The sequence below is a fragment of the Gekko japonicus genome, unplaced genomic scaffold (genome assembly GCF_001447785.1).
Source record: "Gekko japonicus isolate JY-2015 unplaced genomic scaffold, Gekko_japonicus_V1.1 scaffold1426, whole genome shotgun sequence".
In the NCBI taxonomy this organism is placed as follows: Eukaryota; Metazoa; Chordata; class Lepidosauria; order Squamata; family Gekkonidae; genus Gekko; species Gekko japonicus.
In genome coordinates, this window is record NW_015175402.1 from 321,964 (window position 1) to 334,251 (window position 12,288).

The 12,288-nt window shown below is 47.4% G+C and overlaps 1 protein-coding gene across 1 annotated transcript in view; it reads left to right on the plus strand.

Annotated features, from left to right (window-relative positions):
* SEC16B (SEC16 homolog B, endoplasmic reticulum export factor) overlaps positions 1-12,288 on the plus strand; it is a 94,537-nt gene that overhangs the window by 24,585 nt on the left and 57,664 nt on the right. Inside the window, exons 5-10 of the mRNA XM_015425708.1 lie at positions 24-174; positions 903-1,050; positions 4,008-4,144; positions 5,925-5,986; positions 8,159-8,294; positions 12,062-12,288. Coding sequence (XP_015281194.1) covers positions 24-174; positions 903-1,050; positions 4,008-4,144; positions 5,925-5,986; positions 8,159-8,294; positions 12,062-12,288 — 861 coding nt within the window. The remainder of the gene's footprint in view (positions 1-23; positions 175-902; positions 1,051-4,007; positions 4,145-5,924; positions 5,987-8,158; positions 8,295-12,061) is intronic.

Here is a 12,288-nt window from a genome sequence, read left to right on the forward strand (position 1 = left end):
GCACTTCCTCCCCCCCCCCCCAGATCTAAAAAGCATGAGTCCTATGAAGACCAGTATGGCACTAAGGAAGATCACTCCTATAATATCAGTTACGGCTCTTCTTTGCAACAAGGATTGATCCTGAATGAAATGCAAGGGAGTGTCCTGGAGAATCTTGGGGCTCCAGCACACGAGGTACCTGTTCTTCTTCCCTTCACCCCAGCTAGCTTTGCATCACCTTTTAATATGCCAGCCAACTGTGGGAATAATGTCTGTCATACCCAATGAATGGGCAGACCCTAGGAATATCCTTGGTTTTATTTATTTGCCTCATTGATGTCCTGCCATTCTTCAAAATGGGGAACCAGTGAGCCTTATGTCATTACTTCACTTCCATTTTATCCTCACAACAATCCTGTGAAGTAGGTTAGACCGAGTGTGAGTGGCTGGCCCAAGATCATCAAGTAAGCTTCCATGGCAGAATGGGGACTTGATGCTGGGTCTCCCATAGACTTGCCAGTCCCCGGGTGGGGGTGGGATATTCCCTGTTTGTGTGGGCTTTGGCCCACCACCTACCAGTTGGCTGGCTGGGGAAACCCTGCTTCCAAACAGATGTCCCTGTGTGATGTTGCCAGTGTGCTGACATCACTTCTGGAAATGACGTCATCGTGTCAGCGACATTGGGGCCGGCACTCTACTTTTGGGGTAAAACTCTATGATTTGTAGCCATTTTTACCATAGAGTTTTGCACAAAAAGTAGAATGTCGCCCTGATGTCGCCGATGTGATGACGTCACTTCCAGAAGTGCTCTTAGTCTGACATTCGCATCACCACACCAGACTTTGATTAGCTTTGCTGTGCCCTTCCATTCCTATTGGCACCCTCTCCCATCTATTTCTCCTGCTTGCTTTCCCCTCCTGTAGGCTCTGGCACTTGAAGAACCAAGCCTGCTTCAACAGTACAAAGAATCTGGCCTCAGCTCCAGCACTTATGAGCTAAGTCAGTACATCTACGATGCTTCCAGTCTGTATGAAACAACTCCCTCCAAGGACTGGAGTCCAGTCCAAACAGGTGTGTTGGTTGACATCATCAGTAGCTAAGGTGAGGCCAAGTCCACAGGGCAGAAAAGTTGAACTCTTGCCAAGGCCTTAAGATCTCAAAGGGCCCACTGGTCTCAGTTGGTAAGGAGCACCCGAGCAGATCAGGGCAGAATCCAGGGCAAGGCAGCTGAAAGCCCGGGGGAAGGGGGGGCAATTTTCAAACAAACACCCAACAACTCAAGGCACGATACAAGGAATTAGGCAGGTAGAGACACTGAACCTTCAAAATCCAGATGGTTATTAAAGGGCTCCATAGCTGGTCCTGCAATTGCACTAGTTCCCGGTACACTAGGGGAGCCTGATCCTAGTCATATTTAGATGCAGTTACTTTCTTTGAAAGGCATCCATCACATTTTATCTCATCTTTCCTCAGGGTGGCTCTGAGGAGCTCAGGGCAGCTTACGCAGTGTTCCTGTTCTCTATTTTGTGCTGACAACATTCCTTGCAAGGTAGATGAGGCATAGAATAAGTGACTGGTCCAAGGTTGCCTAGTGAACATGGTTCTTCCCAGTTCTAAACAGATCTAACCATTACAACACACAAGCTCTGCTGAGGATAGGAAGGCAATTTACTACAGGATGAGTGCTCTTCTTTTATGGCAGCTCATGGCTGGGCACATTGGGTGAGTGCTTCAGACTCCCAGTTGGGTCCTGTTGACCTCCAGGCTCCACTGCAGGCTGGGGCTCGCATGGGAATTCTCTTCCACAGCTGAAACTTCAGGGTTTTTGCTGCTTTGATATGAGGGCCCCAGTGATTCAGTCTCCTCAGTGGCTGTCCCTTCTGAGTCCAGCTATTCGTGTTCTTGGGAAATAACTATCTCACAGAAAGGTGGTGTGACGTCCTCACTTACTGGGGAGACAGTTTTAGCTTTAGAGCACTCTCTGTGTACATAAACTTGGTAGATTTCTGCTGCCACCAGGAATTAAAAATTCCAAATCTCTCTCTTTTGGTAGAATGACCTAGCGTCTTGGCACTTCAGAGGACTGTGTGGCCCTGAGGAAGGCCTATTCTGATTTCTGGGATAAGTTTAAACAAAAAAGTTATTTATTTAATAAAGAACAAAATAGGTTTCTGGTTATATTGAACTGTTGCTGATGAAAGTAACTTGTAAATATAACCGGCAAGGCTTGGTGTCACAAACAGTCTCTCAAACTCCCAAAACTCCACTCTGACAGGTGTAATCTCTCTCTCTCTCTCTCTCTCTCTCTCTCTCTCTCTCATATCTATTTAGCCACTCAGGCTGAACTCTTTGTCTTATTCACACAGACTAGACTCAAAAATTCCCACAGTCACACAGACTATGCTCTCCCTTCAAACTTCTCACACAGAATCTCCTCATAGACACCCCTCCTCCCACACTCTCAGTTATGAGCCAATCACATCACACTTGTCTCCCTCTATCACTCTTCTCATATTACTGCAGTCAAACTAAACATTTAAAGAAACACACACACCAAAACATGAAATCATTACAGGTGGGGTGAGAGAAATGATGGGTTCAATTAAAACACACACACACACACACAAACAAGGGGCACATGAGTGCAGAATCCTCTGCTCCACTTGTAGCATGCCTTCCTGTCGTTCTTTTGCCTGGCTGAACTTGAGAAGGCCATCGAGATGTCAATAAAACGAAGGCTTGGTTTACACACTGACCAAGCAGTAGAAGCTGCATGGCAAAAGACCAGACACAAACCACTCCCTTTCCTCAAGCATTTCAGGTGTGAATTATGCAGGCTCCTATACACAAAATTCTGATCTGTGCAATTCCCCCTCCCTCCTTTCTGAGTGGGAAGAGTAGTGCAGATCTGAGGGCGGTGCATATGCCATGTACCCCCCCCTGGAGCATCCTGACGATACTTTATCATGTGGTGGTGCAGGCAACCCTTCCTCTACCGCACGAAGATGGTTACAAATGTGTGAACTGGGCCACAGGGCTACCTCTCTTCATCTGGGTCCTTCTATGGCTGTATCCACACATGGCTGCATATTGCTCTTTCATTGCAATGCGACGGCCATTTATTTCCTGGACTATCAGGTCCATGCAGAAAAATCCAGTTGCAAATGATTGCTGATGGCACTACGGTAGGATGGAGTCCAGTGAAGTGTGGATGCTGCCTAGCTCTCTGTTGTTGGGCTGAGTCCCTGGCTGTTGTTCCTGCAATTACAGTCATATTTTTTTAAAAAAAATATTACAACCTCAGGACAGTCACCAAAATAACATTTTCAGATCTATTGATATAAGAAAATACCTACGATCGAACAATGGCAAGCTCAACTTTGGGACTACTTTATCATGAGTAAAATCTCAGATAGAGTTAATGATACCAAAGTAAATAATTCCACCACTAATTTTGTTAAAGTATAGTTTCCTGTAGTGCAATATATAACTGGAAAAGATACTCTTCCAAAAAAATACATTGGTCCTTGCAGTTCACCCAGGACCCTGGGATGCGCCGGCAGAAGGACGCGCCGGCGATCCCACGGCCGGGCTTGATGCGGCCGTGCTGGAAGGTCCACCTCGGTAGGTGGTTAAGTTTTGCTGCGGCTTTTCGGGCGGAAGGGCCGGATTGGGGACGGGTGCGCAACACTTCCCAGATGTTGCGGTGGGATCGCGCCCGTTTGCTCCGCCCCCGATCCTTCCCTCTCCCGGCCCCAAACCTTTCGCGTGACCGGGGCCATTGTATTGTATTTCTTTAACAGATTTCTGGTTTATTGGTAGATAATCAATTGCAGTCATCTTGAGGACAATAATGGCTACTTATCTGCTTGCTTTTGGGGTTTATGGAAGAGGACACCTGTTTCAAAGAGGGAGCTCGTGGGGCTGTTTGTGGTTTCAGCTGGCTAGCCAGGCTGGTGGTCCAACTGCTGGCCTGGGCCATGGACTAGTCACAGAAGGACTTCACATGTCTGCTTATCTTATAGGAGAAGATCTACTGGCACCCCAGAAGTTTCCCTCACCCCACGTACCTGTCTGCTTTGGAGCCGGAGGGCACCTGGTCCGAGGATGTCCTAGTTACCCAGCAGAAGGGCAACCTGCCCTTGTTGAAATACACAGCCTGGAGGTGAGCGTCACTTTGCCCCTGGGGGAAGCAAAAGTGGGTGTTCTGTATCTGCCCAGAGCCAGCTTGATAATTTTTTTGTTGCCTTGGCACAGTGATCCCCAGCGTGGCACCCATGGGTGCCATGATGCTGGTCAATGTGTTTCCTGGAACCCATTTCCCCAAAGTGCCTCTTCCCCAAAGCAAAGAACCAGTCTGGGCTTCCCCCCATTTCACTGGAGCGATTCCACAGCTTAGAGGGTACATTGAAAGGGAGTGTTCTGTATCTGCCCAGAGCAGCTTGATAATTTTTTGTTGCCTTGGCACTGTGATCCCCAACGTGGCACCCATGGGTGCCATGATGCTGGTCAATGTGTTTCCTGGAACCCATTTCCCCAAAGTGCCTCTTCCCCAAAGCAAAGAACCAGTCTGGGCTTCCCCCCATTTCACTGGAGCTGATGGCACTTCAGACAAGGTCAGGAAATATCACCTTGGAAGCTGCAGGAGTCATACATTCAGAAATAGCCTCCTCCCCAGTAAAAGGGGAGGGGCTGTGGCTCGGTGGAAGAGCCTCTGCTTTGCATGCAGAAGTTCCCAGGTTCAATCCCCAGCATGTCCAGTTAAAAGGACTCAGCAGTAGGGGATGTGAAAGGCCTCTGACTTGAGACCCTGGAGAGCAACTGTCAGTCTCAGTAGACAGTATTAACTTTGATGGACCAAGGAATCCGATTCAGTATAAGGAGCTTCAAGGATGCTTGGTGTGGGATCTCCCAACCTTTTGTGATGGCTCCCTTTAGCAACCATTTGTGGTGGTGCTTGCTAACCTTTCTTAAAGCTCCAAAAGTGCCCACTGGCTCAACAACTCTGGGGATTCCTGCCTTGGCTCTCCCGTGCTTCCCTTTTGCTTTCTGTTGGACATGACTGATGCTTTACAAGCTTCCCTTTCTGTGGAGTATTTCTTTGGGCCTCGCCTGTTGCCCGATGGGCGTGTGATGGCAAATGGAGTTGGCTGTTTCCTTTCAAAGCACCCACCTGCTGATTTCTAAACACACAGTAAAAGCATCCCCGGTTTTCAGTTTCACCGTAATCATCTCAAAAAGGAAGAAGACCGAGAATAGAGCCCGCCTTATAGATTATGTAGAGTGATCTTCTTGGGCATGAGGATTCAAGGGAAATGGCTAATGTACCGGGTTAAGAAAGTGAGTGGTAAGCAGGGAAAATCGTGGTTCTTAGCCCTGCTGCAAAAATACCAGGTGGCCCCAGGCAAGCCATCATATCTCGATCTTTCCCTGGATTTGCAGCCTCAGGGTGATTATGTTGCTCATTTGCCTAGCAGGGCTAAAGATTACTGTGACAGTGTATGTGAAGAGATCTGAGCATTTTTGCACATGGGTTTGACCATGTGAAGTCAGAGAACCATAAATAAAATAAAAAATGGGCAGTGGGGTGCCCTGGGCTGAATTGGAAGTCAGGGGGCCGGGTCCCGAGAGGCCCCACTATAGCCACGGGCCTGGGCAGGACCCTTTTCTGCCCTCTCTTTGTCACAGGCTGTCTGATTCACCTCCCCACCCTGCCCCTTGCAGGAGCATAGATCTGGCTTGACATCCCTCCTGGTCAACTTATATGTTCCAGGACGCCAAGTGCCACTGGCAGAGAACATGGGCAGTGCTGCAGGAACCCACTCAGAGAGCCAGTGGTTCCAGATGAGTAGAACAAGCACATGACAGTCGATTTCCCATCGTCAGTTTAGCTTTACGCTTACAGTCAGGATCTCACTTTTTCTGAATCTGCCCTTGTTGTTCAGGTTATTTTACATGACACTGCTGAGCAGGAGGCTATGCGAGTCTTCCCAGGACCTCTGATCAGGTACGGTATCTCTGGAGGACCATAGTTAGAGATTTCATAGGACACGTGCAGCTGATAGACTATTGGTTCTATCTAATCCGAAGTTGTCTCCTCTGAGGGGCAGTGGTTCTCCAAGGTATGAAGCTGAGAAAGGTTTCACCCAACACTTTCTACCTGATATCCTTTGATGGACCTTGTGTCATTATTCATGTTCTACAACTCGGTTTGATTGTTCCTCTCTCAGCATAGTATAGCCACCTTGAACCAAGAAGAAAGTTGAGGTATAAATGTTTTAATAAATAGATTAATAAATAGGTATAAAGCAAGGTGACGCGTCCACCTCAGGCAGTTAAGATTGGATGCCATTATGTTTAGGAAACAAGGTGAGCATACCAACAGGCATAGTCCAGGGAATAATCCAGCAGGCTTCTCCTGTAGAGTTGCCAACCTCCAGCTGGGGGCTGGAGTTCTCTTGGAATTGCAGCTGTCCTCCAGACTACAGAAATCAGTTTCCCTGGAGGAACTGGCTGCTTAGGAGGGTGGACTCTAGGGCAGGGGTGTCAAACATAAGGCCCCGGGGGCTGGAACAGGCCCATCCAGGGATCTTACCTGGCCCACAAGCAACTGGTGTGTATGGAAATGTAAGGTAGTCCCCCTTTTATGGTATACCTTGGGGGAAAAAACCTAGTCTTGCGTGTGATTAAATACGTTTATTGGGGCTTTTGTGGGTTCCCCAGTAAATTAATTGCTTTCACTGCTACGAATCAATTGCTTTGTTTATATTTTGAGTTAAAAATGATATTGTTAATTGGGTTCGCCTGTGTCCTTTATAAAGTTTATATCTCCAGTACCTGGCATTACATTTTATGGCACACATGGCCCGGCCCGACAAAGTGATATTTATGTCAGATCCAGCCCTCATGAGTTTGACACCCCTGCTCTAGGGCATTATACCTTGCTGAGATCTCTTGCCTCCCGAACCTCTGCCCTCCCCAGACTCCACCTCCGAATCTCCGGGAATTTCCCTACCCAGTTTTGGCAGTTCCCTCGTGAAAGCCACGCTGAAATGAAGGGAATCATTGTAGACATTATAGTCTTCTGGGCAGCTTATGTTCATTTCAACGAAACTTTCTGTGCTCCCATTTGTTTTGGCTTGCAAAATGCCCAGGGCCAGCCTCCATTTAGGTATACCGTGTGTGGGAAGGATCAGAACATTAAAAAAAGGGGGGGGGGCTACTGGAATATATTTTAAATTGTGTTATAAGATAACTAAACTTTCAGAAATACTGGGCAGTGCTCCAGAATGTATGCAGTAAGAATACAAGGGACAAAACAGAAAAGAATACAAACGGTTGATATTTGTCTTCTATCGTAAGTGCCGTCAAGTCGGAACTCTCTTATGGCCACCCCAGCAAGGGGCTTTCGAGGCAAGCGAGAAACAGAGGTGGTTTGCCTTTGCCTTCCTCTGCAGAGTCTTCCTTGGTGGTCTCCCATCCAAGTACTGACCAGTGTTCCCCCTAAGCTGAGTTAGTGTGAGCTAGCTCACCGTTTTTTAGCCTCCGGCTCACACATTTTTGCCTTCGCTCAGGAAGGATGGCTCCAGAACAAACGAATCTATGCAGCAGCCAAATAGCTCGCTCACAGCGTTAATGCCAGCAGCTCACAAAGTAGAATTTTTGCTCACAAGACTCCACAGCTTAGAGGGAACATTGGTACTGACCCTGCTTAGCTTCTGAGATATGACAAAACCAGGCCATATTACCACACACCTTCCCTCCTGAAGATCCACTGAAGTGTCATGAGTATGTGGTCTTCCTCAGGAGAATGACTACAGGAACTAGGATGCAGCCTACAAATGTGTTTCTGCATTGCTGATCGGTCTGGAAATTGTAGCATTTGCAAAACATGAATGGAGACAAATACACAGCCTGTGCCAGTTCCCCAAGGGACTGGTTGTACAGTCTTCATGGGTTCCCCTCCGGTTGCAGCTACAAAACTCTCAGAACTCTCCCTGACTCAGACTGTGCATTTGTTGTCTCCGTTCATGTTTTGCAAATGCTACAGAAACACTCTAAAGTTCCTGCTGCTCCTTCATCCAAAGAAACCCCTGATAGTACTGCCCCTGGGAGTTCTCGCTCCTTAGGGGACTGGAGAACACAGCTTGAGTCGTAGGCAGCTTTTCTGTTGTTTCAGGGAGGACCTGCACAAGGTGGATGTGATGACGTTTTGTCAGCGCCAAGCAGCCGTGGGCTGTGACCTGGCATCTAACCGGGGCCGAGATGCTGCCTTGCTCTGGAAACTCCTTCTACTTCTTTGCCGCCAGAATGGGGTACGTACCTCCTGGGTGGTGTGCACGTGTGTGAGAGAAAGAGAGGCTGGATCCTCTTACCATGTAGGTCTCCGCTAACCTCCCCAACACAGACTTCACTCTTACCCCTTTTTGTTTTCAGCGGAACCAGAATCTGTTAGTGTCTTGGGTTTCTTCTAAACCTGGATAGGATGACCCCAGTATTTATTTCTTTGTGTCATTTAAACCCCACCCTTTCCCCCAGTGGGGACCCAAAGCAGGTGACATCATTTCCCCTTCCTCCATTTTATCCTTACAACAACCCTGAGGAATAGGTTAGGCTGAGTGTGTGTGACCGGCCCAAGGTCAACCAGTGAGCTTCCACAGTAGAGTGGAGATTTGAACCTGGGTCTCCCAGACCCTAGTCTGTTGTGCTAACCACTATACCATGCTGGCTTTCCTCTTCTCAAGGCCTGCTCTGTATCTTCCCTCCACCTGTAGTTTTCCGTGTTCTCATATTCTCTGCTTGTGTGTTCCTGTTGCTCAGGGGTTGTTTCGTAGAAAAAGAGCTTGGGGAACTCATTAGCATAACTCATTAGCATATGCCACACCCCCTGACATCACCGGAAGTGTGTCATAAGGCCACACCCCCTGACATCACCAGAAGTGTGTCATAAGGCCACACACCCCGCCCCCAACGGTCCCGGCCGCAGCCATTTGAGGGGAAAACTCTGTTTTCCACTCAAATGGCTGTGCCCCGCCCCCAGCATCCCCAGCGTCATGACGTCACTTTCCTGTGACGTGCATGAGGCGCGCGCCTGCCGGGAGCCAGCACAAAGTCCCCCGCCGGCAGAGGTAAGTCAATTTGGCAACCCTAAGTGGGTCATTTCAATATTATATTGCTTTATGTCCTGCGATTTAAATTTGCGGGGAGATAAGTGGGACATAAAGTGATGTAACATCAAATTGACCACTAGAGGGAGCAAAACAGACACCCCCCCCCTCACAGTGAGGAAAATGAGAATTCGGAAAAGGCCAAGGACAGGAACCTTGAGATATTCTTCTGTTTAAGCCCCATCGACAAAATACACTGTGGTGCGGTTGACAGTATCTCAGTGGGGTTTGTTCAGGAAATCTTTACCAGTAGACTGTGTTTGCACAGTAAATGCCATTTTCTATCTAGACAAATAATACAATACTTTCTTTTCTTTCTGAAGAGCTTAACCTGAAACATTCCCCATTGTCAGGCATAACTCCAGATACCGCCCCCCTCACAATGAGGAAAACGAGAATTCGGAAAAGGCCACGGACAGGAACCTTGAGATATTCTTCTCTTTAAGCCCCATCAACAAAATATACTGTGGTGCGGTTGCCAGCTTCCATTAATCTCAGTGGGGTTTGTTCAGGAAATCTTTACCAGTAGACTGTGTTTGCACAGTAAATGCCATTTTCTATCTAGACAGATAATACAATACTTTCTTTTCTTTCTGAAACATTCCCCATTGTCAGGCATAACGCCAGATAATCCCTTTGGGGCTGTTCCAGGCAGAACTGAAATAAATTTGAGTTATGAAACAGTAATTCATGATTGTAGAACAAGCATTTGGTATGTGAAATATGACAAGTATTCAGATGACATGTTTGCCGAATGAGAGGGATTTGGCAGATCTGACCATGTTCAAAATGAATTGACATATATTTTACAAAAATCCCTTCCCTGCCTTTCAAATGCCGGTCAGAGCATCTGAAGAGGTTCACGTGATACAAAGAAGTAAAATAAACCAGGTTCGAACCCTGTGTTGAAAAAGGACAAAGCAAACCTACAGTTAGAACAGCATAGTAAAAGCAGAAGACTGTACCCACATCAACATTTCCCAATTTGTGGGTCATGAAGCTGTTGCAAGTGTGTCCTAGGCTTTGTCAGCTTTATTGATTTGTGCATGGTCTGTTTTTTAAAGTGGGTCATCATACCAAGTCAATTTGGACTTGTGGGCCACCATACTGAAAAGGTTTGGAACCCCTTATCTAAATAACCATTGTCTTCCAGCAACCTATGCCTCAAAGGCTTTTTAGAATCATAGAATGTTAGCGTTGGAAGGGACCTTGCAGGTCATCTAGCCCAACCCCCCGCACTCTGCAGGAGCATAGCCGAAAGATAGCCCTGCAACATACCCAAAAGATGGTCGTCCAGCCTCTGCTTGAAAACGTCCAGCGAAGGAGCATCCACCACCTCCCGAGGCAGTCTGTTCCTCTGCTCAACCACTCTTACAGTTAGGAAGTTTCTCCCGATATTTAGCCGGTAATGACTCCCTTGTAATTTCCACCCATTAGATCTAGTCTTGCAATCCAGAACAAGAGAGAATAGATCCGCTCCATCTTCTACATGACAACCCTTCAAATACTTGAAGACTGCAATCATGTCCCCTCTAAGCCTTCTCTTTCCCAGGCTAAACATACCCAACTCTTTCAGCCTTACCTCATAAGACTCGGATTCCAACCCCCTCACCATCCTGGTTGCCCTCTTCTGGACACGCTCGAGCTTGTCAACATCCTTCCTAAAATGTGGTGCCCAAAACTGGACACAGTACTCCAGGTGAGGCCTGACCATAGCAGAATAGAGCGGAACTACCACCTCCCGTGATCTGGACACAATGCTTCTGTTAATGCATCCTAAGATTGCATTAGCTTTCTTTGCAGTCACATCGCATCGTAGGCTCATGTTTAGCTTGTGATCAACCAGAACACCTAGATCCCTTTCACATGTTCTGCTGTCAAGCCAAGTCCCTCCCATTCTATATACCTTTGATTTTTTGTACCTAAGTGTAGGACTTTGCACTTATCTCTATTGAAATTCATTTTATTTGTCTCAGCCCACTGTTCCAGCCTATCGAGATCATTTTGAATCCTGACTCTGTCTTCTTCAGAATTAGCAATCCCACCCAGCTTCATGTTATCTGCAAAAGTTCTTCACTAGCCTTTTAAAAGGGCCAGTTGAGCTGATCAGGAGAGTTTCCCTTGAGATGGGAAGCCACCACTCAGGAAGCAGCCTGGGACCCTCATACCCACAAGACCACCTCTCCCGTTACAACCCCTGCACTCACTTCGGTCATCCTCTAGTGGCCTCTTGCAGGTGCCTGGCCCCGGACTGGCTTGGTTAGCTGTCACCAGGGGAAGGGCCTTCAAGGGGACTGGTACCTACCTTATGATAACACCTGTGCTCTGCTGGGCTTGTTTAGTTTCCACAGGGCATGCAAGGCCGTATTGTTTAGGTTGGCTTTTGGAGTGTAATCCACAGGTGTGGTGCCTGCCTCATATTTAATAGTTTAACATTTTAATGTTAATGTTTTATATTAGTTATCTGTTTTGTGTTGTTTTTAATTTATTCATATGGTTTTCATGTTATATGTTGCTGTGAGACACTTTGGGTGAGCTGTAACAATCCAATAAATAAATAAAGCCCCATTTCGTGTACAGTTTAACTCTGCCCCAGGTGGTGAAGGCACCCAAGTAGAACGTCATTCCTCGCTCTCATTTGAGAGGGAGCCAAGGACTGGGTAAGGAGGGGAAACTCCTAAACTGTCTCTGACCCAGGGCATTGACTTAAATCTCACTGCTGGGACTTCTAAGCTGTCCCACCAGAATTCATTATTGAACCCGAAATACAGATTTGGGGGGAAATTCAATTTTTAGAAGCACGGATTTTGTGAGGTTGCTGTCGTTTGACAAAGTGAATTTGCAAAATCATGGATGTATGTGACAGTTCTTCTCCCCCTCGCCCCTTCACGTTGGTTCTTTGTTTGTCTTTACAGTCCATGGTGGGGTCAGACATAGCAGAGCTACTAATGCAAGACTGCAGGCACCGGGAGAGGTACAAAAGACAAGAGCCGGTAGCCAATCTGATCAGCTTGACGGATGAGGAGTGGCCGGTGCAGGTCTGCGGGACCCCAGACCTCCTCACAGGGGAGATAGTGCCAAGTGCTGGCACACCGAAGCAAAATGTGGAGAAGTTCACCAAACTCCTCTTCTATGGGAGGAA